Source organism: Tamandua tetradactyla, chromosome 2, assembly GCF_023851605.1.
Source record: "Tamandua tetradactyla isolate mTamTet1 chromosome 2, mTamTet1.pri, whole genome shotgun sequence".
Lineage (NCBI taxonomy): Eukaryota > Metazoa > Chordata > Mammalia > Pilosa > Myrmecophagidae > Tamandua > Tamandua tetradactyla.
In genome coordinates, this window is record NC_135328.1 from 92,953,068 (window position 1) to 92,976,346 (window position 23,279).

The 23,279-nt window shown below is 36.0% G+C and overlaps 1 protein-coding gene across 4 annotated transcripts in view; it reads right to left on the reverse strand.

Moving 5' to 3' along the window:
• The window catches only part of JAK2 (Janus kinase 2), a 221,479-nt gene that overhangs the window by 107,836 nt on the left and 90,364 nt on the right, over positions 1 to 23,279 (reverse strand). For all 4 annotated transcript variants that reach the window (XM_077148267.1, XM_077148265.1, XM_077148266.1 and 1 more), the window contains one exon: positions 4,879 to 4,996. In XM_077148267.1, coding sequence (XP_077004382.1) covers positions 4,879 to 4,996 — 118 coding nt within the window. The remainder of the gene's footprint in view (positions 1 to 4,878; positions 4,997 to 23,279) is intronic.

Consider the following 23,279-nt stretch of genomic DNA (forward strand, 5'->3'; position numbering starts at 1 on the left):
GCTGACAGTGGGAGAAACTTTGGCCTTGCTGACATCTTAATTTTGGACTCCTAGTCTTCAAAACTGAAACAATAGATGCTTGTTGCATAAGCCAACCCACTGTGTGGTATTTGTCACAGTAGCTCTGGCAAGCCACAGTTTTTAGTACTGGAAAGTGGTGTGCTGCATGACAAATACTAAAAATGTGGAAGTGGCTTTGGAGTTAGTAAAGGATAAAGGCCAAAAGAATTTTGAGGTGCTTGGCAGAAAATACTTAGATGATTTTGAAGAGACTGTTGGTAGAGATATGAACATTAAAGGCATTTCTGGTGAGGACTCAGAAAAAAAGTGAAGCAAGCAGTAGAAAAAGTGTTCTCTGAGAGAATATTTTTATTGTTACAAGTAGATGGTTGGTAGATATATGGACATTAAAGGTACTTCCAGTGAGCCTTTAGAAAGAAATGATGAATTAATGGAAAGTGGAGGAAAGGTGAACCATTATAAAATAGTAGAGAATTTGGAAAGTTGTGTTCTGATATCAAATGGAAGGCAGAACTTTAAAGTGATGAGCTAGGATATTTAGCTGTGAAGATTTCCAAGCTAAGTGTGGAAGGTGCAGCCAGGTTTCTCCTTGCTACTTATGTTAAAATGAGGAAAAGATAAACTGTTAAGTTCAAAGAACCAACAACTGATGATTTGGAAAATTCTCAGCCTAGCCAGGTAGCATGCGTTCTAGTTTGCTTGCTGCCAGAATGCAACATGCTCAGAGTGAGCATGTTATCAGAGAAGAGGAAAGGACACCCGGTGTTCTCGTTTGCTAGCTGCCGGAATGTAACACACCAGAGATGGATTGACTTTTAATAAAAGTGGATTTATTTCATTAGTTCTTCAGAAGAAAGGCAGCTAACTTTCAACTGAGGTTCTTTTTTATGTGGGAAGGCATAGGGCAATCTCTGCTGGCCTTCTCTCCAGGCCTCTGGGTTCCAACACCTTTCTCCAGGGTGATTCCTTTCTGCATCTCCAAAGGCCTTGGCTGAGCTGCGAGTGCTGAGATGAGGTATGCTGAGCTGCTTGGCTGTGCTACATTGAACTCTCTCATTTAAGCATCCAGCCAATTAAATCAAACATCATTCATTGTAGCAGGCACACCTCCTAGCCAACTGCAGATGTAATCAGCAGCAGATGAGGTTCACATGCTTATGTCCACAGCAGTAGAACTAGGCATCTTTACCTGGCCAAGGCGACACCTGAACCTAACTACCACAGTATGTTCTTAGACTATAAGGCCAGAAGTGGCTCTATCAGAGACCTACCTGAGCTCCCAGAGAATGGAGACCCCACACAAGAGTATCGGTGAACCACCTTTTTGCTATGGAAATCAGGCATATGACTCCAGATACTGTCAGCCATCTTAGAGGAAGTCAGAATTGAAATACAATTATCTAGAAAGGATACGCGGAAGATCCTTTTGTCTAATGACTTGGACCTTCCTTGAAATGCATGCAAAACCAACAACGTTTTTGAGGAATCTTTATGAGCAGAGGCACCATCAACCTGGACTGAAAGAGATTGGGGGGGGGGCATAAAACAAAGGAAAAATGAATTCCAGGGCAGAACCATGGAAGCAGAGGAATGGAATTAAGAGATATTGGACCAAGAGAGATGGACGTCAGCCCCAGTGCTTAAAAGACTCTGACCTTCTGCGACAGTGTACAGGGAGAGCATGATTGTCACCCCTGGCTCAGAGAGGGTGGGGCCTAAGCCCCATCAAGGGAGATCAGAGCCCCTGCCCAAGCACTTGGAAAGGGTGGGGCTGCTTCTCCAGCAGGCCCTGAGGAATGAATACTTATGTTCACCCATTGGAATCTAAAGTGGTTTGCCCTGCTGCATTTTGGACTTGTTTGAGATCTGTGAACTCTGTTTTCCTTCCAGTTTCAGCTTTCTGAAACGATAATGTCTATCCTATGCCTGTCTCACCATTGTATTTTGGAAGCAGATAATTTGTCTTCAATGTTTCTCAGGTTCACAGATGGAATTTTTACCTAGGATAGAAGATACCCATAACAGATTTTGATGAGATTTGGTACCCAGAGTAGTTAATAAAAATATCCTAATGCTTTTGGGATATCTGAAAGGGGTAAATGCATGTTGCATGTGGAAAAACATGTCTTTTTGGGATACAGAAGATGGGCTGTGGTAGATTGAATCATGTACTGCAACAAAAGACATTTTTTAATCTTAATCTACGTTCCTGCAGTTGTGAAACCATTTGTACATAGGACCTTTGGAGGATTCTTGTTAAAATGTACCTAAATTGAATCAGGGTGGGTCTTAATCCATATTTCTAGAAGTTTTATAAAGAGAGGAAACAGGTCACAGTCAGTCATTAGAAACCAGAAACTGGAAGAAGCCAGAAGATATAAAAGCCAGAAGGAAAGAATGAAGCAGATCAGCACCATGTGATGGAGGACTGCCATCACCAGAACGTTACCAACTCTGGGAAAGAGATGGCCTTGCCGACACCTTGATTTGGGACCTCTAGTCTTCAAAATCATGAGACAATAAATGCTTGTTGTTTAAGCCAACCCACTGTATATTATTTGCCCTAGCATCTCTGGCAAACAAGAAAAACAATATCAGCTGAAATACTAATATTAAACCAAACTTTTTGCAGTTTGAAAATATTATGTACCCTAGAAAAGCCATGTTTTAGTCCTGATTCAATCTTGTGGGAGCATCCATTTTTTTAATCCTGATTCAAGACCATAGGTTGGACACTTGATTAGATCGTTTCCACAGAGATGTGGCACACCCAATTGTGGATGTGACCTTTTGATTAGATGGAGATGACTCCACCCATTCAAGATGGGTCTTGATTAGTTTACTGGAGTCCTTTAAAAGAAGAAACATTTTGGAGAGAGTCAGAGCCTACAGAAATAACAAAAACAATACAGCCAAGAGAACCAGGAGAGCCCACACAGCCAGAGTCTTTTGGAGATCAAAGAAAATGCTCCTGGGGAAGCCACTGAAGAAGCTGAGACAGAAAGCTAGCAGATGTCACCATTTGCCTTTCCAGCTAAAAGAGGTGTTCTGGATTCATCGCCCTTTCCTGAATCTAGGTATCTTCCCTTGAATATCTTAGTTTGAACATTTCCATGGCCTTAGAATGGTAAACTTACAACTTATTAAATTCCTCTTTTTAAAAGCTGTTCCAGTTCTGGTATATCGCATTCCGGCACTTTTAAATTAGATAAGAAAATACAGAGTTTTCTTCTATGTTTTATGTATGCACCTCCCTTCTTTCATTATAACTTACCTCTTGATAATATAGTTTTTCTTGAACTCTTTAAGAATAATTTTAACATAATAAATTTAATATTGTTTATTTTCTACTAAAAAACATAGATAGCATTTTTTAAAAAAGAAAACAAACCATATTACTCAAAAAGAACAAACCGTGAAATTATTCAGTATTAAGCAAAACAAATGCATAAATACTGGCAAAATAAAATTAATTCAGGGAAAGTTTCAAAATATCTTTGAAAATGAGCAAATGCCATGCTTTTTAAGTAACAGCTACAAATAAATGATGGCTAGATAGATTCTTTTCAATAACTTTTTTTGTTCAAATGCATGTGATACTGCCTAGACACAATGTAAAATATGATTATGCATATTATTTTGACTTTGTAGACAAAACAATCCCTCCTAAAAAGAATTGTATATTCTGAAATCACCCATTATTTTTCTAGATCAAAAGTATGAGATATCACTGTATTAATATTACCCTAAAGTAGTGGGCTGAATAGTTTTGGAAAACTTGCTTAATTAACGGGGTTTAACTAGTATACCCTAGTTAAATGAACCAGCTCCACAGCACAAGATGAAAATAATATAGTTATAAAAGCATTAGAAATTCATAATCTTTTACAAGAACCCAATCTCTCCCTTTTTTACTGGTTACTGAGACTAAAGGAAGAGGTATAAAAATTGGTTAGTCTCATATTCCAGTAGATAAGCATTTTTCAATTTGTTGCTCATAAAATGAATCAGCCCTAGCAGGCTTCTTATAAATTTGAGCCATGAAGATCTGTGAAGTTATTTCCTGTTATATTAACAAATCAGATTTAGAACTCCTTAATCTGACATCTTGTAGATACCAAGAGCATAACTTCACCCAAGGGCACAGCTTTTTCTTACTTTAGTTTCCACTCATACTTTAGTCCAGCAGCACATAAAAGAAAATGTTATTTAACAGCAAAATAGTTAAATTACTGTGTGACTCAAGATAATAGATGAGAAAGCATTATGAAATGTTCAAACAAACACAAAAGTAACTCTTTACTATTAATAAACATAGCATTAATAAACATATAACTGTTAACATGGGTCTCAGATTTACTATCAATATCCAGTTACCCTCCTATGAAAAGGTATACAAGCTATCCTGGTTTATTTTGTATGTATTTGTCTACTTTCTTTCCATTTCACTACCCAATATATAAGTCTGAAATTATCCAGGAATTAAAAAGCAAACAAATTTTAAAAACTCTTCTTAAAAGATGTTTTATCGCCTTTTATCCCAGCTACTTACATCGCCATAGATCATGTTACAAAACTCATTCTATGCTTTATGAAAGCCTGAAAATGGTCTAAAGTACTAAAATGAAATTAAGAGGAAAATCAAAAGATCCAATTCAAGGAATCTTTTTAAAATAGTTATTTTCATATTATCATGGGATTAAAAATTAATGAAAGACCCAATTTTCTAACTCTACACCTGCTGTGCAAGATAGAACAACAGGTTTCCCTTTTGTGATGTTTTTCCTGATTAAGAGATAATCTACCCAGCAAGATATTTATCATATAATACAAATAAAAATAAGAGTATAATCGTACCTGAGCAAACAGGTAAGACATGACAAAGTCATCAAGAAGAGGAGCTTCAGCACCTCGAGACAGCCCATGCCGGTAGGTTCTATTGCTGCCATTACAATACCAGTGAGGAAAGTAAAATCTGCAAGAAAATTATATCATTTAGTCAGCCTCCAAACAGCTCAAATATAAACATACTACACATACATAACCATTTACAGCATAATGAAAGATATTATCCCATAATCAGACAACAGCTAACAGAGTTAAAAATGAGCTTTGGAGGGGGTACAAGGGTAGTCTAGCAGTAAAATTCTTGCCTACCATGCCGGAGTCCCAGGTTCGATTCCTGATCTATGCACTTCCTTGCACACAGTCAAAAAACGTTTAACAAATTGTGCTGCAATAATGAGATAGCCACATAGAAAAAGAATGAAATGTGACCCCCACCATAAAGCAAGCAAAAAAAAAAAATAGAGTTGGGAGAGAAGGAAATCTGTATAAAACTATGATATTAAGATAGGCAGAAAACTGAGAGCCTACGTGAGTCTAAAATCAGTATGTTGTTTTCTTCTGTTCACAGAATGTAGAAGTAATAAAAGGATATAGAGAATTATAGAAATAAAATATTAACAAAATAAAAAATGAAATAAAATAAATGAAAACTAAAATTTTTATTTCAAGAGGAACTTGAAATTGTTGATTTGGAATGAAAACAAACAAATGCTTCTTCCTTGGGAGCAATGAAAGAGGAAACCTTGTCCTTCAAGAGACAAAAAAATATCCTACATTTTTTAAAAAAAACAGCTCTATTGAGTTATAAATTACATACCATAAAGTTTACCCATTTAAAACATACAATTCAAGTTACACAATTCAAGTACAACTCACAGCGTTGAAAACATCTCAAAAATCTAATTTTTAAAGCTTTTTTATTGCATAATATAACATATATACAAAGCAAAGAAAGAAAAAAGCAATAGTTTTCAAAATACTCTTCAATAAGCAGTTAAGGACACATCTCAGAGTTTGTCAATGGCTACCACACCATTGTCTCAGATTTTTTTCCTTCTAGCTGCTGTAGAATATAGGAGGCTAGAAGGAATAAATATTTTTTTTATCATCACAATTGACTTTTTTTCTTTTTTGTGAAAAATAAAAAATATTCAAAAATGCAATAAATTTCAAAGCACCTCACAAAAATTAGTTATAGAACGGATTTCAGAGTTTGGTATGGGTTACACTTCCAAAATTTTAAGTTTTTACTTCTACCCATTCTAAGACACAGGAGTCTAAAAGAAATATCCATTTAATGATTCAGCAATCACATTCGTTTGTTAAACTCTACCTTCTCTGTAAACTACACCATCACATTTGATCATTCTGTTCCACTCTTAAGAGGTATTTCGGCTATGGCTAGTCAAAATTTTTCAAGTTGGAAGGGGCTATCAATACTATAGGGTAGGGAGATGGAATGAGCTGATGTCCTGGAGAGGCTGGGCCCTATAGGTTTCAGGACTTGTCTGGTCCAGGGACCCATCTGGAGGTTGTAAGTTTCTGGAAAGTTACCCTAGTGCATGGAACCTTTGTAGAATCTTATATACTTTCCTAGGTGTTCTTTAGGATTGGCTGGAATTGTTTTGGTTGGGGGTTGGCAAATTATGATAGGTAGCAATGTCTAACTGAAGCTTACGTATAAGTGACCTCCAGAGTAGTCTCTTGACTCTATTTGAACTCTCTCAGCCACTGATACTTTATTAGTTACACTTATTTTCCCCGTTTTGGTCAGGATGGATTTGTTGATCCCACGGTGCCAGGACTGGACTCATCCGTGGGAGTCATCACCTATACTGCCAAGGAGACTTTCACCCCTGGATGTCATATCTCACCTACTGGGGAGGGCAATGATTTCACTTGCAAAGTTGGGCTTAGAGGGAGTGAAGCCACATCTGAGCAGAAGGTTCTCCAGAAGCAACTCTTAGGCATGCTTATAGGTAGGTTAAGTATCTCCACTACCTAGAAATAAGCTTTATAAGAGTAAGTCTCAAGATCAAGGACTTGGCCTATTGATTTGGGAGTCCCTAAAGATTTACACAGTAACAGGGGATTCCCTGATGGTAAGTTTAATAGTTCCATATTTTGCCTCCCATCCCTCAAGGGGTTTTGCCAATATTTTTTGATTATCTGCTTCTATTATATTCTAGGATGTATCCAAATATTACATGAAGCTATATAGGATTAAAGGTCCTTATCCCTGTTCTGGGCTCCCTGTGCTTCAATTGTTCAAACGAGCTATACACGATAGGTTCATTTAGATTATGTGCTACATAAAATTTTGGTTCCAGACAAAATAAATCTTTCTTCCTTTGGTGTCTAACAGTAGGTGTGGTTCTGAAATACAGACAATGTCTTCCTTACTGCTGTGTTCTGAATTACTTTAATCTCAACCTGATTGGCTTCATTCTTATCTCTAAATACAAGGTTATACATCTATAAAACAGCCTGTCAAAATCCAGAAATAACAATTACCACTATGGACTAAATTTGTCTGCTAAAAGAACTTATAATCTAGGCTCCTGTTTTCTTATAAGCATTTTCTAAAGGAGACCATACAATAATTGCTCTTTCACTTCTGGCTTATTTTGCCTCACCAAACGTACCCCAGGTTCATTCACATCATTGCATGCATCATGATTTTGTTCCTTTTTGTAGCAGCACAATATTTGATCATATGTATACATGATTGTTCACCAATCTATTTCTCAGTAAGTGCATCCTTCAGCCACTTGCATTCATTAGGCATCACATATAATGCCCAAAGTCCACACTCCATCAACACCATCGATTTTAGATCATTTCATTGTTCCCAAGAGAAAGATAACCAATAAACATACCCTCGCCAAATAGGAAATCTAAACCTCCCCTTAACTCTTGTCCCTCTCCCCATTATGTACCTCTTTTGTTGCTGCGGTACTGCTGATATTTTCCTGCTAAACATAACCCATAGAATGCAATAGCAGTTTTCCCTGTGTACCCTGGACTTCAACACTCTTTGTACATAAATCATACCTTTGAAGTAGTTCTTGCAAGAACTAATTTATATTTCTAATGATAATCAGAGGGACACATAGGTCTATACAAGTCCTTTCAGTCTTGTTAACCTTTAATATGGTAATATTACTTCAATATGGTAATATTAATTATAGACCAACTAAAGAACTGTCTTCACTCCTATCCATTCCCTTACATTTCATTAGCTAACCGTTCATCCATGTCTAGCTTCTATATATCTCTAAGTCCCCTATATTCTGTCTCATAAGCCTCTAATTTTACCTTTACTATAGTCACAAAAGTTACAGTATCGATCCCCTTGTGTCTAGCTTATTTCACTCAGCATTATGTCTTCAAGGCTCAGGCATCTTGTCATGTGCTTCAGGATGTCATTTCGTCTTACTGTTGCATAATATTCCATCATATGTATATACCACATTTTGTTAACCCATTCGTCTGTTCGTGGACATTTGGATCTGTTTCCATCTTTTGGTAATTGTGAATAATGCTGCTATGAACATCAGTGTGCAAATGCCTGTTGGTGTCACTGCTTTTAGCTCTTCTGGGTATATACCCCGTAGTGCTTTTGCTGGGTCATAGGGCAACTCGATAATTAGTTCCTAAGGAACTACCAAACTGTCTTCCATGGCAGCTGTATCATTATACATTCCCACTAGCAGTGTATGTGTCCCAGTTTCTTCAAATCCTCTCCAACATTTATAGTTTCCTGTTTGTTTAATAGCAGCCATTCTTAAGGTGTGAGGTGGTAGTTCATTGTAGTCTTGATCTGCATTTCCCATATAGCTAATGAGAATGAGCATCGCTTCATGTGTTTTTCAGGCATCTGTATTTGCTATTCAGAAAAATGCCTGTCATATCTATAGCCCATTTTATAATTGGGTTGTTTTTTTCTATTGTTGTTGCATTGTATGATTTCTTTATGTATACATGATACCAAACCTTTGTCCAATATGTGATTTCCAAAAATTTTGTCCCATTGAGTTGGCTGCCTCTTCATCTTTTTGACAGAGTCTTCTGAGATGCAGAGCATTTGATGTTGAAGAGTTCTCATTTATCTATTTTTTCTTTTGATGCTTGTGCTTTGGGTATAAAGTTTAGGAAGCTACCTCCTATTACTAGATCTTAAGGATGTTTCCCTACATTTTCTTCTAGAAGCTTTATGGTGCTAGTTCTTATTTTTAGGTGTTTGATCCACTTTGAGATCATTTTTATATAGGGTGTAGGGTAATGGTCCTCTTTCATTCTGTTTGGCTATCGATATCCAGTTCTCCCATGCCCGTTCATTGAAAAGACTATTCTGTCCCAGTTCAGTGGATATGGGGTCTTGTCAAAAATCAGTTGACCATAGATTTGGTGGCCTATTTCTGCTCTCAATTCAATTCCATTGGTCAACACTTCTATCTTTGTGCCAGTATCATTTGTTCTGAACACTGTGGCTTTATAATAAGTTTTAAAGTCAGGAAGTGTTAATCCTCCTGCTTTGCTCTTCTTTTTTTAGGATGCTTTTACCTATTCATTGTCTCTATCCCTTCCAGATGAATTTGGTAACTAGTTTTTCTAAATCTTCAAAGTAGATTGTTGGAATCTTGCTTCCTACTGTGTTGAATCTGTAGATCAGTTGGGGTAGAACTGGTATCTTACCTATATTTAACCTTCCTATTCATGAGCAGGGAATGTCTTTCCACCTACTTAGGTCTTTGATTTCTTTTAGCAATGGTATATAGTTTTCTATATACAAGTCCCTTACATCCCTAGTTAAGTTTATTCCTAAGTACTTGATTCTTTTAGTTGCCATTTTGAATAGAATTTTTTCCTTAACTGACTCCTCAGTTAGGTCACTGCTTGTTTATAGAAACATTACTGATTTTTGCACAATAATTTAACATTCCGCCACCTTGCTGAATTTTTTAGCACAAATAATTTTGCTGTACATTTCTTAGGATTTTCCAATTATACTATCACGTCATCTACAAATAATGATAGTTTTACTTCTTCCTTTCCAATTTGGTTGCCTTTTATTTCTTTGTTCTGTCTGATTTCTCTAGTTAGAACATCTAGCACAATGTTGAATAGTGGTGATGGTGGGCATCTTTGTCTCGTTCTTGATCTCAGGAGGAAAGATTTCAGTCTCTCTCCATTAGGTACAATTCTGACTATCGGTTTTTCGTATATGCCCTTTATCATATTGAGGACATTACCTTTGATTCCTATCTTTTGGAGTGTTTTTATCAGAAAAGGATGTTGAATGTTGTCAAATGCTTTTTCAGCATCAATTGAGCTGATTGTGTGATTTTTCCCTTTCAGTTTGTTAACGTGCTGTATTACATTAATTGATTTTCTTGTGTTGAACCTTCCTTGCATTCCTGGCATAAACCCCACTTGGTTGTGGTGTATAATTCTTTTAATGTGTTGTTGGATTCAATTTGCAAGTATTTTTGTTGAAAATTTTTGCATCTAGGTTCATTAGGGAGATTGGCCTGTAGTTTTCCTTTCTTACAGTATCTTTACCCAGTCTGGGTATTAAAATATTAGCTTCATGAAATGAGTTAGTAATGTTCCTTTTTCTTCAATTTTTTGGAAAAGTTTGAGCAGGATTGGTATTAGTTCTTTTTGGAATGTTTGATAAAATACCCCTGTGAAGCCATCTGGCCCTGGGCTTTTCTTTGTAGGAAGATTTTTGATGACTGATTGAATCTCTTTACTTGTGATTGGTTTGTTGAGATCTTCTATTTCTTCCTGAGTCAGTGTAGCTTGTTTGTGTGGTTCCAGGAATTTGTTCATTTCATCTAAGTTGTCTAGTTTGTTGGTATATAGTTAGTTGTTCATATATTTCATGATTTATTTCTTCAGCATCTGTGGTAATGCATTCTTCTCATTTCTGATTTTGTTTATTTGCATCCTCTGTTTTTTTCTTTGTCATTCTTGCTAGTGGCCCGTCAATTTTATTGATTTTCTCAAAGAACCAACTTTTGGTTTTATTGATTCTTCTGTTGTTCTTTTATTCTCCCATTCATTTAACTCTGCTTTAACCTTTGTTATTTCTATTCTTCTATTTGCTTTGCGGTTAATTTGCTGTTCTTTCTCAAGTTCCTCCAGGTGAGCAGTTAAATCCTCGATTTTTGCTCATTCTTATAACTTAATAAAGGAATTTAGGGCAATAAATTTCCCTCTCAGCACAGCCTTTGGAGCATCCCATAAGTTCTGATACGTTGTATTCTCATTTTCATTCATCTCCAGATAGCTACTGATTTCTCTAGCAATTTCTTCTTCGACCCACTGGTTGTTGAAAAGTGTGTTATTAAATCTCCATATATTTGTGAAAGTTCTTGTTCTTTGGTGGTTATTGAAATACAGCTTCATCCCATTGTGATCAGAGAATGTGCTTAGAATAACTTCAATGTTTTTAAATTTATAAAGACATGTTTGTGTCACAGCATATGATCTCTCCTGGAGAATGTTCCATGTGCACTAGAGAAGAATGTATATTCTGGGGTTTTGGGGTACAATGACCTACATATGTCTGTTAGGTCTAGTTCATTTATTAAGTTATTTAACTTCTCCATTTCCTTGTAGATCTTTTGTCTGGCTATTCTATCTACAGAGGACAGTGTTGTATTGAAGTCTCCTACTATTATTGCTGAAACATCTATCGTTTCCTTCAGTTTTGCCAATGTCTGTCTCGTACTTTGGGGCTCCTTAATTAGACGCATAAACATTTATGAGTGTTAGTTCTCTTTGATGAATTGACACTTTAATTAACATATAGTGTCCTTCTTTGTCTCTTATGATGTCTTTACATTTAAAGTCTCTTTTGTCTGATATTAGTATAGCTACTCCAGCTTTCTTTTGGGTACAACTTACGTGGAAAATCTTATTACATCCTTTCACTTACAACATATCTGCATCCTTGTGTCTAAGATGAGTCTCTTGTAAGCAGCATATAGCTGGATTATGTTTCTTAATCCATTCTGCCAATTTGTATCTTTTAATTGTTAAGTTTAGTCCATTAACATTCAAACTTATTACTGAAAATGTGTTTCTAGAAGCCACCATCTTATATTTTTTATTTTATTTGTCAGATCTATATATTCTTTTCCCTCTTTCTCTCTGTGTTCTTTAAATTATCCTTAGTGGTACTCTTCAATTCTGTGCCCTCCTCAGACCTCCCTTGCCTGTCTTTTTTTTTCAGCTGGCAGAACTGCTTTTACTATTTTTTATAGGGCCAGTGTGTTGTTGCCAAATTCTTTCAGGGCTTCTTTGTCTGTGAAAACTTTAATTTCTTCCTTAGTTTTGAAGATCAGTTTGGCTGGATACAGAATTCTTTGCTGGAAGTCTTTCTCTTTTAGGATCTTGAATATATCATACCACTGCCTTTTTGCCTCCATGGCACTAATTGAGTAGTCTGAACTCAGTCTTATTTGGTTTCCCTTGCATGTCGTAGATTGTTTTTCTCTCGCTGCTTTCAAGATTTTCTGCTTCTCTTCAACATTTGACAGACTGATTAGTACATGTCTCAGGGAAGGCCTATTTGGATTTATTTTGTTTGGAGTTCGCTGGGTTTCTTTGACTTGTATATTTATATCCTTTATAAGGGTTGGGAAGTTTTCACCCATTATATCCTTAACTACTTTTCCTAGCCCTGTACTCGTCTCTTCTTCTTCTGGGACACCAATGATTCTTATATTTGTGCACTTTGTTTTGTCTATCATTTCCCTGAGATTCAATTCAAATTTTTCCATCTTTTTTGCCATTTGCTATTTTGAGTGTTCAAAACCACTTGTCCTGTCCCTTAGTTCACTTGTTCTTTCCTCTGTGTCTTCAAATCTGCCGTTGTGTGTCTCTAGTATGTTTTTCATTTGGTTTACAACATCTTTAATTTCTGTGATATCTGCTATTTTTCTATTTATTCTTTCAAATGCCTCTTTATGCTCTTCTAATGTCTTCTTGATCTCTTTTATGTCATTAAGCATCCCATTTGTTTTATTTAGTAGAGTTATAGTAACACGTTTGATTAGTTGTTCCAATGTCTGTGTCTCCTCTGGTGTTTTAATTTGGTCACTAGACTGAGCTATATCTGTCTGCATTGTGATATGCTTAGTGATCTTCTATTGCTTTTGTGGCATGTAAATATCTTGATTGATTTACTTTGGAAGCTGATTTCCTTCAGTAGTCTAAAGCCTTGTGTTTGTGGGATGGATGTGGAGCTGGATGCAGGGCACGGGGCTGGGCACAACAGTGTGATGATGCATTGCAGCATAGGAATAACGGCAGGCTGGGGATCTATGCTGGTGCCTGTGAGCGTGGGCACCCAGCAGCAGAGAAGGATGTAGCTGTGCAAGTGCACGGGTCTTGGGGGCAGGGCCATGGTATGCGTCAATCTAGGGCATGGGGCCCTTTGTGTGCATGCACAGAGCTAGGGCAGTTGGTCAGCATTATGTCTGCATGGGCTGGGGGTGGATGTAGCCTTACTGTGCAGGTCAGCACTTTCCCAGAGCTGGAGAGCATGAGTGGGATCTATGCACATGTGCAGATCTGGGAGTGCCATAAACTGATATACCCATGTGCAGAGCTCGGAGGGGGCTGGGGGTGGGTAGTGCACAACTGTATGGGCTGGGGCGGGTATAGCCTAGGTATGGAGGTAAATGCCAGCATCCTGCAGAGAGCAGGGAGGGTGAGGTGGGCTTGGGAGGGGCAGGGTGAGACTGCACTTACCCAGGATAGGTGGGTTGGACTGCCTTTGGGGTGAGGGTGGAGGGCAAGTATGCATGCAAGGGGTTGGCGGGGTGGGGGTGCTTGGAGTGCAGGGAGTGGGGGTGGGTGACGGGGTTCAGGGGTGTAGGGTATGGGATAAGTCGCGGGTTGCGGGGCTGTGCTGGTGAGGGTAGTGTGGTCAAGAAGTACAGCCTGGCTTACTTCCTAGTCCCTGTCTCCCCATCCATGTACTCCTGAGAGTTCTGGGCTACTGCGTTAGGCTGGGTGCACTAGCCAAATGGTCTCCTGTTCTCTGCTTCTCTATTTCTCAGCTTTTGCAACCAGGGCTGCCCTATGTGGTGCAGAAGATTCTCCCAGGTCACTTACACCCTGGAATCACTGTCTCAGTTGCCCTCCCATTCCTTCTCTAGCTGTTCCTTGGAGCAGGGTTGAACTCGATCTATCCCATTCCACCATCCTCCCAGCTCACTATCCACGATCTTAATTTTACAACATTTTTACCTACCCCCCCCCCCCGAAAAAAGAAACTCGGTGCTAAATAGCAGTCACGTCCAAATCCCCCTATCCACTTCCCTGCTCCATACAATTACTAATCTGTCTCTATAAATTTGTATATTCTGGACATTTCATATAAATGGAATTATACAATATGTGGCTTTTTGTGTCTGGCTTCTTTCACCTAGCATAATGTTTTAAGGTTCATCTGTGTTGTAGCATGTATCAATACTTTATTCGTTTTTAATGGCTGAATAATATTTTATGGTGGGGACATATTACATTTTGTTTATCCAATGTTCAATTAATGGATATGTAGGTTGTTCCCACTTTATGACATAGTAGATAATCCTATCATAAGTCATGTACAAGGTTTTTTTGTGGATGTATGTTTTTACTTCTTTTTGCATATATATATGAAAAGAAATCTTGGGTCATATGATAACTCTATGATTAAAATTTTAAGGAAGGGTGGTGTGATGGTGGCACAGTGGCAGAATTCTCACCTGCCATGCCAGAGACCCGGGTTTGATTCCCAGTGCCTGCCCATGCGAAAAAAATAAATAAATAAAAAATAAGGAAAGCCAAACTGTTTTCCAAAGAGGCTGCACCATTTAACATTCTCAACAGCAGTGAATAAGCTTTTCAAATAGTGCACATCTTTATCAACCCCTGTTATTGTCTGCATTTTATTTTTCATTTTAGCCATTTTAGAAGTGTGAAATGATAAATGTGGTTCTGACTTTCATTTCCCTGATGACTACTGATACTGAGCAGCTTTTCAAGTCATTGTTGACTAATGCCTAACTCAAGGTGACAAAGATATATTATTATGTTTTCTTTTAGGAGTTTTATGGCTTTAGCTCTCACATTTAGGTTTATGATCCATTTTATTTTTTGTTTATAGTAAAAGGTAGTGGGGTCCAGTCTAATTTCTTTGAATATAGATATACAGTTGTCCTAGCACCATTTGTTGAAAAGACTTTTCTCCATTGAATTGTTTTGCCCTCCTTATCAAAATCTATTGACAATAAATGTGAGAGACAATTTCTAGAATCTTAATCCTATTCCAGGATTGATAGATAGATCTTTAAGCCAGTATCAGTGTCTTGATGACTGTAGACTTGCAGTAGGTTTTGAAAACTGGACAGTCTTCCTACTTTGTTCTTTTTTTTTTTTCCAAGACTCTTTTGACTACTCTCTATCTCTTAGATTTTTATAAAAATTTTACGATTGAATGAAAACTTCTGCAATAAATGCAGCTGAAATTACAAAAGGCGTTCTACTTTATAGTTCAATTTTGTAAGTATTCTCCTGTTAACAATATTAAGCATTCCTATTCATCACAACAAAATATCTTTCCATTTATTTAGTGTTAACAAAATTTTGCAAGAGATATTTGTACTTTTCAATGCTCGAATTCTTCACTTTTCTTAAATTTATTCCTTAAGTAATTTATTCTTTTTGATGTTTTACATTTTATAAATGTAACTGCTTTCTTAATTTCACTTTTGGATTCTTCATTGCTAGGGTACAGAAATACAACTGAATTTTGTATATTGATCATGTATCCTCCAACTCTATTGAGCTCTATTAATAATGTTAGTTTTCATTAATTTCTTACAGTTTTCTATGTACAAGATAGAAAAAACTGTATTTTTTTGCAAATACAGATAATTTTGTTTCTTATTTTCGAGTCTTGATGCCTTTTATTCCTTTTCCCTGCTAATTTCCCTCCTAGAGCCTAGCATATAATGATAAAAAGAAGTGGTGACTGGCGGCATGGGAGATGAATCCCAGGGATGAGTCTGGCCCTGGCACTGTGGGGATAACAATGCCATCTTGACCATAATGGGAAAAAGAAAGGTAACAAATAAGGTATCAGTGGCTGAGAAAGTTCAAATACAGTTGAGAGACTACTTTGGATGTTTTTATTTCAGTTCGACATTGCTACCTATCATAACTTGTTAAACCTCAACCAAAACCATTCCAGTGAATCCTAAAGAACACTTAGAGCAATACATAAGATTCCAGAAAGGTTCCACGCACTAGAGTTTCTTTCCAGAAACCTTCAACCTCCAGATGGGTCCCTGGACCAGAGAAGTCCTGAAATGCAGAGGGACTAGCCTCTCCTGAATATCAACTCGTTCCATTTTCCAACCCCATATTATTGACAGGCCGTTCCAACATGAAAAAAGTAGAATGGGCACAGCCCATGCACCACTAAAGAGTGGGACAAAGAACAAAGGTGATGGTGGAGGTTATACAGAGAAGGTAGTGTCTAACAAATGTGTATGATTGCTGAATCAGTACATTGATATTTCTTTTAGCTTCCAGTATCTTAGAGCAGCTATGAGTAAAAGCCTAAAATGGTGGAACTGCAACCCATACAAAACTTTGAAATCTGTTTTGCAACTAATTGTTGTACTGTGGTTTGAAATTTATTGTTTTGTATATATGTCATTTTTCACAAAAAAGAAAAAACAGTGATGACAAAAATATATATATTCCTTCTAGCCTCCAATGTTCTGGATCAGCTAGAATGAAAAATCTGAGATGATGGTATGGTAGCCCATGACAAACTCTGGGATTTGTCCTGTAACTACTTGTTGAAGAGTGCTTTGAAAACTATTGCTTTTTTCTTTCTTTGCTTTGTATATATGTTACATTGTACAATTAAAAAAAAGTTCTAAAAAAACTAAAGCTGATCAGGTTGGGGGTAAAGTAATTCAGAACACAAGGGTAAGGAAGACAATGTCTATATTTTAGAACCACACATACTCTTTGAGATAAAAAAAAAAAAGGTTTATTTGGTCTAGAATCGAAATTTTCTGTAGAACATAATCTAATTCTACTTATCCGTATAGCTCATTTGAACAACTGAAACACAGGGAACCCAGAATCTGAGAGGTCCTTTAATTCTGTATAGCCTAATGTAATGCCTGGATACATCCTATATTAAGCAGATAATCAAAAAGTATTGGCAAAGTCCCTTGAGGGATGGGAGAAAGAAAATGGAAGTCTTAAACCTTACCATCAGGGAATCCCCTGAAACTGTGTCAAACTTTAGGGACACCCAAATTAAATAGGCTCTGCCCTCAATCCTGAGGCTTGCGCTTGTGAAGCTTATGTAGGTAGTGGAGAGGCTTAGCCTACCTACAGACATGCCTAAGAATTACTTCTGGAGGACCTTTGTTGTTGCTCAGATGTGGTCTCACTCTCTCTAAGCCCAACTCTGCAAGTGAAATCATTGCCTTCCCCTTACGTGGGACATGACCTCCAGGGGTGAAAGTCTCCTTGGTGATGTGGAAGATGACTCCCAGGGATGAATTGGGCCCTAGCTCTGTGGGATCAAAATTTCCATCCTGACCAAAAGGGGAAAAAGAAGTGTAACAAAGTATCAATGGCTGAGAGAGTTCAAATAGAGTTGAGAGGCTACTCTGGAGGTTGGTCTTATGCACGCTTCAGTTAGACTTTGCTAACTATCGTAACCTACCAAACCCCAACCAGGACCATACCAGCCAATCCTAAAGAACACCTAGGGAAATATCTAAGATTCCACAAGGATTCCATGCACTAGAGTATCTTTCTAGAAACCAACAACCTCCAGACGGGTCCCTGGACCAGGTAAGTCCTGAAACCTAGAGGACCCAGCCTCTCTATAATATCAGATAGTTCCATCTCCCTACCCCATGTTATTGACAGCCCCTTCCAACATGAAAATAGAATGGGCCATAGCCCATTCTAAAGAAAGGGATAGAAAAGTCGAAGTGATGGTGGAGTTAAACAGAGAAGAAAGGATTTAGCAAATGAATATGATTGCTGAATCATTAAATTGATATCTCTTTTAGTCTCCAGTATCTTAGAGCAGCTAGAAGTAAAAACCTAAAATTGTGGAATTGTAACCCATGTCAAAGTCTGAAATATGTTTGACAACTAAATGTGGTGCTGTGCTTTGAAATTTATTGGGTTTTTTTTGTATATATGTTATTTTTCACAAAAAAGAAAGAAAAGTCAAAATAGTTTCATATCATAATTAGGTTAAATTAAAAGTCCTTTCTAATAAGTGAAAAAAACTACAAAAATGAGCTGGTAATTTAGGCCCAAGTACGTATCAGTGATGGTGACAATAGCCTATATAGAGTTTAAGAAAATCAGAAGAAATTCTGGGGCACGTGGCAAAATTGAGCCTTCATCTTAACCAATAAACAGGAATTTTCCTTTAAAAAAAAAAAAAGGAGTGTTGAGAACAAATACCCTTGTCTTGTTCCTGGTTTAAAAGGAAAGCATTCAGCCTTTCACTATTAAGTATGTTGTTAACTGGATTTTTGAAAAACGCCTTGTATCAGGTTGAGGAAAGTTCTTTTTTATTCCTAGTTTGTTGAATGCTCGTTTTTTATCATGTTAGAGCACTGAATATTCTCAAATGCTTTTCTGCATTTATTGTGATTTTTGTCCTTTATTCTATTTATCATTGTGTTATATCGATTGATTTTTGGATGTGAGGCTCATCTTGCATTCTGTAATAAAGCCCACTCAATAATGGTATTTAATCCTTTTTTTATATATAGCTAGATTCAGTTTCCTAGTATTTTGTGAGGATTTTTAGTCTATATTTATTAAGGATATGGTTCTTTAGTTTTCTTTCCTTGTGATATCATCTGATTTTGATATCATAGTAATACAGGGCTTACAGAATAGGAGATGTCCTCTCCTCTTCTATTTTTCTTTTGAGTAAATGGTATTAATTCTTCTTTAAAGTTTGATAGAATTCACCAATGAAGCCATCTGGTGGGCTTTTCCTTGTGGGAAGTTTTTCATTAGTAACTCAATTTCTTTACTTGGTGTAGGTCTATCCAGACTTTCTATTTCTTCTTGAGACAGTTCCCATACTTTGTGTGTTCCTAGAAATCTACTTTATCTTTTTTATCCAATTTGCTGACATACAGTTGTTCCATTATAGCCCTTTTTATTTCTATAAGGTCAGGATAATTCCCCCTTTCATTCCAGATTTTAATAATGAGACTTCTCTCTTTTTCTTTATCAGTCTTCATAAAGGTATGCTAATTTTTTAAGAATTTTTTTGTTTCACTGATTTTTCTCTGCTGTTTTCTTATTCTCTATTTCACTATTTCCACTTTAATATTTATTATTTCCTTTCTTCTGCTTGCTTTGAGTTTAGTTTACTCTTCTTTTTCTACTTCATTAAGGTGGAAAGTTATTTATTTGATATCTTTCTTCCCTTTTACATAGGTGTTTATTACTAAAACTTCCCTGTAGGCACTGCTATAACTGCATCCCCTAAGTTTTTTATATGTTCTGTGTTCATTTTAATTCATTTCAAAGTAATTTCTGATTTCCCTTATGATTTATTCTAGGATCCACTGGTTATTTAGCAGGTGGTTGTTTCATTTCATAATGTCCCAAATTTCCTTCTATTAATTTCTGATTTTAATTCCACATGGTCAAAGAACATGCTTTGTGCGATTTCAAACTTTTTTTTTATTTGTTACTTGTTTTGTGGCCTAACATGCGTTCTAACCTGAATAATGTTCCATATGCACTTGAGAAAATTGTGTGTCATGCTATTTTGGGGTGGAATGCTCTACATATGCCTGTTTGGTCAAGTTGGCTTATAGTGTTGTTCAAATCTTCTATCTCCTGGCTTATGTACTAATTGTTTTATCCAGTACTGAAAGTGGAGTACTGACGTTTCCAACTATTATTGCTGAATTGTCTTTAATTCCCTTCAATTATGCCACTTTTTACTTCATACATTTTGGAGTTTTGTTGAAAGATATATGCATGTTTATAACTGTTATGTCTGCCTGATGGATTGACTCTTTTACCACTATAAATATTTCTTTGTCTCTACTAAAAATTTTTTGTCTTAAAGTGTATTTTTTCTAATATTAGTATAGTACTCCAGCTCTATTTTGGTTACTGACTACACGGTATATCTTTTTCCATTCTTTACTTTCACTCTATTTGTGTTTTTGAATGTAAAGTGTGTGTCTTGTAGACAGCACATAGTTCAGGTTTTAATACATTCTGCCCATTTTTTCATTTTAATCGGACTGTGTGATCCATCTATATTTAATGTAATTACTGTTAAGGTAGAATTTATGTCTGCCATTTTGCTATTTGTTTCCTACATGACTTTGTCTTTTTTGCTCCTCTATTCCTACATTACTGCTTACTTTTATGTTAAATAGATACCTTCTGGTGTACCCATTTTACTCCCTCGTTGTTTCTTTTACTGTTTTTTTTTTTTTTTTAGTGACTCTTGGTAGCTGCCCTAGGGATTATAATTAAAATCCTAATCTTAAAACAATCTGGCTCTGATTAATACTAACTTCATTTAAATACTATAGAAAAACTTATTTCCACTAACTTTGTTCTATTACTGTCATACAAACTACATCTTTATACATTATAAGCCCATAAATACAGTTCTGTAATTATAGCCTTTACCTATGTAATAAAGGAAAGGTAAAATAGTCTGTAAACAATAAGCAGGTGGGATTTTAAAAAATTATATAAAAATCTTCACTTGGATAACTTCTATTTAGACATTTTTACTTCTGTTTAGACTTTTCTTGGAACTTTTAATTTTAGGTAACTCTGGATATACATGCCTTTAGTTCAAGGATAAGAAGAACTCATGAATATGGTAAGGAATTTTTTTTTTTAATTTTAGAGCAAGGGTCAGCAAACTATGACCCACAAGTCATATCTGGCCCACCACTGGATTTTATAAATAAAGTTTTTGTAAATTTTGTAAATACAGTATTTATTAGAATATAGGTATTCCCATTCACTTACTCATTGTTTATGGGTTTTCTCATGCTACAGTGGTAGAAATAGACACATACAGCACAGATAGTATGGCTCGCAATACCTGAAACATATACGATCTGGCCCTTCACAGAGAAAGTTTGCACATTTTTTTTTTAATGAAAAAGTAGTATTTGCTAAATTCAGAAAACATAGCAATTAGAGAAAATGATAAATAAAATATTCTTAATAAAATATTGGCATTTTATCAATCATGCATAGCATGCTAACATACTTCTTTAAATAACAACTTTATAGAGTCTTAGTATCTGCATAAAAGTCTTACACACTTTTGTATAGATTTAACCCTTAGTATCTAATGTTTTTGTTGTTATTACTTGCTGTGCTGGTTTGAAAGGATTTACGTACCCTAGAAAAGCCATGTTTTAATCCTGATCCATTTTGTGCAAGCAGTCATTTCTTTTAATCCCTACTCAGTACTGTAGATTGGAAGTTTGATTAAGTTATCTCCATAGAGATGTGGCACACCCAATTGTGAGCATTAACCTTTGATTAGAGATATGACTCCACCCATTCCAGGTGGGTCTTGATTAGTTTACTGGAATCCTTTATCTCTTTTCTGTCATGTTTGTGCTATACAGAAATAGTTAACATTTTAAAATATATTGATCATATAGATCTAGTACCCTGTTGAATGCTCATTATTTTAATCTATGCCTGTAGATTTTCTTATATTTTCTATGTTAACAATTATATCATCGCTAAATAATGACTATTTGTCTTCTTTGTTCTCAATCTTTAAACATTTTATTTTTCTTGTTTTATTGTACTGGCTAGGAATGCCACTAACCTCTTTCATAGAAGCAGTGAAAGTATGCATCTTTATTTCCTTGTCCAGTCACTGATTTTAAAGAGACTATTTGTAACATTTCACCACTAACATTCATACTACATGTTTTGGGGAAATACTCTGTATTGTATTAAGGATCTCTCACTCAAGTTTTAGTTTGCTAAAGTTCCCTTTTCTTTCTTTTTAAAATCATGAATGGGTACATCCCTTTTTTTATCATGCATCACTAATTTTCTGGATGGAATGGATTTATTTCATAGTAAAAGCCACTTGTAACCTAAAAATCACTAGAAAATAATGAGGAGTAGCATGTGACACAAGAACTACAGGCATGGTGAAATTATTTTCCATAGAGATTATATAATATTACATTCTCACCAGCTAATTAGCCATGAGAAGTTGATAATTTCTGCACATAGCTAACAAATATTCTAGTGTTCTTGTTAACTAGTGAGATTGACCATTTTGCCAAAAGATTATTAACTATTTGTTCATTTGTAAAGTATCTATTCATATACTGACAGCAGTTACTCAGTGGATACAATGTTTTTTCTTTTAGATTTGTGAAATACTTCCTTTTGTCTAATTAATTTGTTGAAATTATATTTACTGTTTGTCTTTTAGTTTTAAGAATTTATTGTAACATTCAGAAATTTAAACATCAATACTCAACAATACCAATCATTCCTTTATGATTTTTTCTGTTTCAAAGTTCATATACTATTTCGTCATAAATATTTGAAGGTATTCCATTTCAATTCAGTTATTTATGTTTTTATTTTAACATTTATATTTATACAGCTTTAATCAATATAAAACATTCTGATATACATTGTACAGTAAGAAGCTAAAATGATAGACTTTTTTTTTTCCTAGGCTGCTCAAAGCAGATACCATGAAATAGATTGGTGTTAAATAATGGGAATTCATCAGCTTACAGTTTGAGGCTGTGAGACTGTTCAAATCAAAACATCATCAAGACAATGCTTCCTTCCCAAAGGTAACTGCTGATGATCCTTGGGTCTTCTGCCATATGGCAAAGTACATCGACACGCATGCTGATTGCACCTTTCTCTCCAGGGTTTTGTTGATTTCAGCATCTTGTTTCTGTGGATGCATGAGTGTGCACATGTGCACATTCAAACTCTCTCTCTCTCTCTCTCTTTCTCTCTCTCTCACTGTGTTCATTCCATTTATAAAGGATTCAAATAAGAGGATTAAGACCCATCCTGAATGAGGTAGGTCACACCTTAACTGAAGTAGTCTCATCAAAAGGCCCTACTTATAATGGGGTTACACCCAGAGGAATAGATTAGATTTAAAAACATGTTTATCTGGAGTCCAGACAACTTCAAACTAACATATCAACCAAGTGTCCTACCACCACTTATTGACTAATCTTTCCCTTCCCAAATGACATGTAAAAATTTCATCATTTATTGTCTCTATATGTATGAATGACTTCAGGCTATACTAGCCCCACCATTCTCTGTATTCA